Here is a 6,812-nt window from a genome sequence, read left to right on the forward strand (position 1 = left end):
TGATCCCAAGTTCATAACAGTACCTCCTAAAGGTCTTGCTATCGAATTGGAGCCCATTATCTGAGATGAGGGTGTGGGGGACCCTGAATTGTGTCATAATGTTCCTCCAAAGGAATTTCTTTGCGTCTACGTTCCTGATGTTGGCCAATGGCTCGGCGTCGACCTACTTGGTAAAGTAGTCCGTGGCCACCAACAGATACTTCTTATTCCCTGGTGCTTTGGGGAATGGTCCTACAATGTCCAAGCCTCATTGGGCGAACGGCCATGGACCGGATAAGGGATTAAGGACCCCTCCTGGCTAATGGATATTCGGGGCGAACCTTTGGCACTGGTCACACTTCTTGACATACTTCTGGCCTCTTACTGCATCCCCGGCCACCAGTATCCCTGTGTGACGGCTCGGAGAGACAAGGATCTCCCCCCTATGTGGCTCTCGCAGATTCCCTCGTGCAGCTCTTCGAGCAGTAATTCTGCTGCTTCGGGGTGGACGCACAGCAGGTATGGCCCAGAGTAGGAGCGCCTGTATAGTTTGTAATCCTCGGACAACCAGAATCGAGGAGCCTTTCTTCATACTTTCTCAGCCTCTGACTTATCTTGAGGCAGGATATCATTTTTGAGGAACCTCACAATGAGGTCCATCCAGCTGGGACCCACTCCGACCCTAAGGATGGGGATCGCCTCCTTCGCCACCTCACTCGCCCTCTCTAGATGCTTCACAAGTATGATCCGAGGTAGACCATCTGCCGAGGAAGTTGCAAGTGTGGCTAATGAATCGGCATGGCTGTTTTCACCCCTGGGGATATGAGACAGACTGAAAGGGTCGAAGTCCGATTACAAGCGCTTGACCTGGCTCAGGTATTCTTGCATTCTCGGATCTCGGGCTTCCATTTCTCCCTTTACCTGTCCTAGTACCAGTCTCGAGTCTGAGAACATCTCTACCGACTTTCCTCCCATCTTCTGTACCATGGCCATACCTTGCAATAATGCCTCGTACTCGGCCTCGTTGTTTGTGGACGAGAATCCGAGCCTCAGGGATTTCTCTATGACATGATCTTCAGGGGATACTAAGACTAGTCCTACTCTTGACCCTCTTTGGTTTGCCGCACCATCAACATATACTTTCCAGCATGGTGGCCTCGGGACAGAAACCACTCCAACTGGCCTCTCGTCAGTGATCCTTCCCTCGGTTCCCACTTCTATAGTTGGCTTAGCGAACTCTGCCATCAAGTTTGCCAGAACCTAGCCCTTTATGGCAGTCCGAGGCATGTATTTAACGTCGAAGGCCCCTAGAATGGTATTCCACTTTGCAATTCTTCCCGTGTAGTCGGCGGCTCGAAGTACGGACTTCAAGGGTAGTTGGGTTAAGACGACCACTATGTGAGCCTGGAAGTAATGAGGCAGCTTTCGCGTAGCATGGACCACGGCAAGTATGGCTTTTTCCAAGGGTAAGTACCTGACCTCGGCTTCGTGCAATGACTTGCTAACATAGTAGGTTTTTAGACGCCACCGTCATCTCGTATCAGCACCAGGCTCATAGCGTGGTGTGCCACAGTAATGTATGCGTATAGGACCTCGTCGGCCTCCAGTTTAGACATGATGGGTGGCCGGGCCAAGTAATCTTTGAGTTGTTGGAAGGCTGTGGCACATTCCTCGGACCACTCAAATCCCTTCCACTTGTTGATCAGGAGATAGAACGGTCTCTATCGGTCGGCCGACTTGGAAATGAATTGATTCAAGGCTGCGATCATTCCAGCAAGCCTCTGGATCTCTTTGGGGTTCGCGGAGGCCTTAGGTTTTGGATAGCTTTGATTTGGTCGGGGTCAACCTCGATCCCCCGGTGGGTGATGATGTAGCCTAGGAACTTGCCAGATCCCACGCCAAACAAGCACTTGGATGCATTTAGTCGCAGCTTGTGCTTTCTGAGGACGTCGAATATACACCCGAGGTCCCACAGATGCTCGGACACCAATTTGGTCTTCACCACCATATCGTCAACATAGATCTCAATGTTTTTGCCCAACAACAGCTCGAACATTCTCGTCATCATCCTCTGATAAGTAGATCCAGCGTTCTTCAGGCCGAACGGCATCACCTTGTAGTGGTAGTTCCCGATGGGCATCACGAAGGCCGTCTTCTCCTGATCCTCCAAGGCTAATGGGATCTGGTGATAGCCCTGAAAGGCGTCTAGGAAGCTCATCCGAGGATGGACTGCGGTTGCATCCATCAGCTGGTCTATCCGTGGCATTGGGAAGGGGTCCTTTGGGCATGCTTTATTCAGGTCTGTGAAGTCCACGCAAACCCTTCATTTCTCACTTTTCTTCTTGACCACCATAGTGTTGGCTAACCACTCGGGGTAGAATACCTCTTTAATAGCCCTCGCGCGCTTAAGTTTGTTGACCTCTTCCTTAACTGCCTCGGCGTGCTCCTTTGACGGGCGTCGGGGTGGCTGCTTCTTGGGGGTCACCGAAAGGTTGACGTTAAGGCGGTGACAGATGAAGGATGGGTCAATCCCTGGGGCATTGCAGGGGTCCCATGCAAACACGTCAAGGTTACTCTTGAGAAACTCAAGCAACTCCGTCTTCTCTCGGGGAGGCAGTTGGGTTCCAACCTGATAGAACCTCTCCTGGTCGTCGTCAATGGCCACTTTTTCTAGGCCTTCGAGCCTTGCCTCCTCGGCGGCCGTGTCAACTGGTGCCACCGAGGTGGTTAACTGCTATAAGTTTTCGGCCATAGTGGCCGAGGGTTCCGTATCTTGTGAACGTGAGGTGGCTGCGACCATACATCGTCTTGCCTTGACTGGCACCCTCGGATCTCGAGGATTCGGCCTCCAGACGGGAATTTCACTTTCTGGTGCAAGGAAGAGGCGACGCCTCCCAAGGTGTGGAGCCAAGGCCTTTCCACAATGGCAGTGAGGGGAGTACTGTTCACCACTATAAAGTCCACCTCCACTACTTCCGGGCCGGTCTGGATGGGCAGCCTGATCATCCTCCGGGATGACTAGCTTCCCATCGAAGCTCATCAAGGGGAGCTATAGGGCGACAAGTCCTGGGCTTTAGCCCCAGCCCCTTATAAGGTCGGGGTAATGACCTCCGCGGCTGCCATCCGTCCACATCACCCTTTTGACGTCATAGTCCCCAATCCTGAGGGTGATCACAAAGCGTCATCGTGGGGTTGGGTGGTCCTCCCTTGTCCTCCTCGGAAAAGTCAAGTCGGGTGACAGCCTCTTCTGGCCCTCTTTGGCTCTGACTGGGACTCCCCGGGGCCACCTGGGCCACGAACAGCACTCGCGAGGGCCATGCCCGTTCTTCCTGGCCAAGCCAAGATCACATTAATCTTCCAGCGGCTGCCCCATGGCGGTGTCCCTCCGTGGCTCCTGGTAGGTTGGCCCTGCTGGTGCTGGAATGGTGCAGGAGATGCTTCAGCCTCCCTCCCGGAACTAACTGGTCCAGATAGTTCCAGAATTCCTGCAGTCCTCCTAGCGTGCCCGTGGTCCTAGTGAATTGGCAGTAGCGTCCTGATTACGCTTCTAGGATCCCCCACATCTTATTCGGCCACTTGAAATACGGTTCATTCTTGATCTTTTCAGCACCCTGTGCATCGGTTCTCGGAACACAGCGCCGACAGCCTAGGCGTTTTGCCCCAGATTGCTTTATGAAATCTCTTCTCGACGGGCGTTGTTATATCGGTCCGACCTGGAATCCCTCCTCTCCTGAGGGATAGCTTTCTCCTTCCCTTGCCCTGTAGCAAGTCTTCCTCCACCCGTTTGTATTTGTCGATCCGGTCCATTAGTTGCCGCACGCTGGTGGCGAGTTTACCAGTTAAGGACTTCCTCAGGTCGTGCCCAATCGAGAGCCCGTTCTTGAATGTGTTGATGGCGACATCATCGTACTTGCCGTCCAACTCGTTGTAAATCTCACAATACTTGTCCGAGTAAGCCTTGAGGGTCTCGTCATCGCGCATGGTCAGGGATAGCAACACGCTCATGGGCCGAGGAGGTCTGCTATTCGTGACAAAACGGGAACCAAAGGCCTGGGTCAGTTGTCTGTACGAGTCTACGGAATTCGTTCTCAAGCTGTTGAACCACCTCATTGCCACAGGCCCCAAGCTGGACGGGAAGACTTTGCACATCAGTGCCTCGTTCTTAGAGTGAACGGCCATCCTTGATTGATCTGGCTCACGTGCTCCACGGGGTCTGTTTTGCCATTGTAAACGGTGAAGGTTGGCTGCTGGAACCTCCGAGGGAGCACCGCCTCGTCTATGCGACGCGTAAAGGGCGACCTGGAGAGCCGGTCCAGCGCCCTGCTTATGGCGTCACTTCCCAAGCCCTTAGGGTGGGGCTGCCACGCCTACGCCTCTGATAGCGCTCATCCTCGTGGGAGAAAGCTTCACTCGGGGGTGTCGTCGACCTTCGCCTGTAGTCGTCATCACTTTTCGTCAGAGGGTAAGTCAAGGCTGGGCTCGGATCGCTTTCGCTATGCATGGCGCAACTTTCTCTTCAGATCATCTATCTCTCGCTGCATGGCCGCCTTATCGTCCTGCCTCTGGGAGGCGTGACTCTTATCCTTCGCGGTCGCGTGGCTAGGTCGTTATCGCCTCCCTGGGGCACGCGACCGCTTCTATGCGTATGGCTTTCGCTAGTTTGAGGTGTGCACGCTTCCTTCTCGGAATCGTCCGTTCTCCTCGTTTGGCCATGCCCTGTGTCGCCATAGTCATTCGGACGTTGGGGTCTAGCTGGTTCGTGTCGATAGAGCTCCCTTGAGAGGGTTGACCCTACCATGCCTGCTGTTGTCCTTACTGACGCACGAGTTCTTCCCACAGACGGTCCAATTGTAGGGACCAGATTGGGCACTTCTTTGGGTTGAAGAGTGGACCAAGCCCAGCTTGCCCTTCAATGAATTTATAGAGAGTGGCTCAAGAACTAGGCCTAGTAAGGGATGCAACTCCTTGCATGGTTGCATGTGGGTTTAACAACCTAAACATGAATTGGGGTGCACAATGATGCTCCCGGACTTGTCTTCCGGAGCTTGCGTTCTTATTATTTCTTTTAAGATTGATTACAAAGGTTGAGAGAATACAAGTCGCTACAGTACTTCTTAATGCAGATTTTTGTCCCCTTTTCAAGAGAGACTCCTTACATTATATACCTCTCTAAACTGATCCTAACCCTACATTCGTTGATCAGCCAGCCACCACTTGAGAGCCTGTCCCATCAGCCGCATCCCCATTCCTCCTGTGGGTTGCAGCACCCAAGACAGCACTGTTCAGAGTCCTATCCTCATTAATGCCCAGGACGTTAGTTGGGGGCATTCAATGTGGAGGTGACAGCTCCCTTAGACTTACTCCTCCACCGTGTTCCCGTTGCCGACGCGTGGCACTTGCCCTATCCTCCTCGGATATTCAAGAAGACCCTCTTTAGTGGAGTGGTGCTCTGTACTCCTGAGGTTTCGGATGTCCAGGACGGGTCGTCCTCGGATATGTTCCCTGGGGGCTGGACACCGCACGTTCATCCTCAGACCCCACATGCATCCTCGCACGGGCCTCTGGGCCTGGTTTGAGGTGGGCCGAGGCTGCCTAATTTTCTGGCCCCACAATTATTAAATCTTATCTCTTAGTCAAAACTTGAGCCATTTTTATTTTTTTTTAAATAAAATTAATTTACTAATTAGTGATAGTAGTCACTTGACCTAACCATGGCTTTTGAGTCCAACTTTTTTCTACTTGCCAAAAAAAAAAAAAAAACAAAAACCAAAAGGTGGATTGTGTGGATTTAAGTTTAGTAATTTCTTTATAATAAATTTTAGTTTGAATAGAATTTAAATTTGTTTTAAATTATTGTTAAACCTTATCCCTTACTCAAAACGTGAGCTATTTTTATTTTTTTAATAAAATTAATTTACTAATTAGTGAGAGTAACCACTTGACCCAATCACGTCTTGTTAGCTAACTTTTATTATACTTGAGCAAAATAACAAAAACAAAAATGTGGGTTGTATGGTATTAAAGTTTACAAAATTTTCGCTAATGGACTTTTAGTTTAAATAGAATTTAAATTTGTTTTAAATTATTGTTAAATCTTATCCTTTAGTCAAAACGTGGGTTGTTGTTTTATATAAATTGATTTACTAATTAGTGAAAGTAGCCACTTAGCCCAACCACAGTTTGCAAATCCAAAATTTATTATACTTCAGGACAAAAAAAAAAAAAAAAAAGAGTTGTGTGGATTTAAGTTTAGAAAATTTTAATAATTGACTTTTAGTTTGAATAGAATTCAATTTTTTTTATTATAAATTATTGTTAAATCTTATCCCTTAGTCAAAACTTGATTGTTTTATTTATTTTTTATTTTTTAAAAAATATCTAATTACTAATTAGTGAGATTAGCCACTTGGCGCAACCATGGCTTTAAGCCCAACTTTTATTATATAGTATACTAGCCACTAATCCGTTCTATGCATGGAAAAATTACTTAAAGAGTTTTAAAACAAATTAAACTAATATTTTTCAATGAATTTTTCCCTCTATCTTTCACTTAGTAAAGGTCCCCTTAATGTTTTTTTTTTTTTTTTGATGGTGGTCCCCTTAATGTTTAAATGTTATCAAGTTTATAATTTTCTCCAATGGTTGATTTGTCCTTGCAAACGTATATTAATACAAAAAACATAATTCATTAAAAAAAATCATTGTAAGAAGATACTATTATAATGTAGCAATTTGGGTTTTTATGATTGAAGTTCTAATGTGCTAAAAATACCAATTATGTTGATGACCTAGTATGCCTAATGCACATGAAAAAAAAAAAAAAAAAAATTGGA

General features: G+C 48.2%; 1 protein-coding gene across 1 annotated transcript; it reads right to left on the minus strand.

The window, feature by feature from the left end:
* Window positions 1–3,582: 3,582 nt before the first annotated feature.
* On the minus strand, window positions 3,583–4,158 carry LOC136067020 (uncharacterized). Its single transcript, XM_065772235.1, has one exon. The coding sequence runs from the start codon at window positions 4,156–4,158 to the stop codon at window positions 3,583–3,585; it is 576 nt and encodes a 191-aa protein (XP_065628307.1).
* Window positions 4,159–6,812: the final 2,654 nt, after the last annotated feature.

The sequence above is a fragment of the Quercus suber genome, unplaced genomic scaffold, assembly GCF_002906115.3.
Source record: "Quercus suber isolate HL8 unplaced genomic scaffold, Cork oak 2.0 scaffold_55, whole genome shotgun sequence".
NCBI lineage: Eukaryota > Viridiplantae > Streptophyta > Magnoliopsida > Fagales > Fagaceae > Quercus > Quercus suber.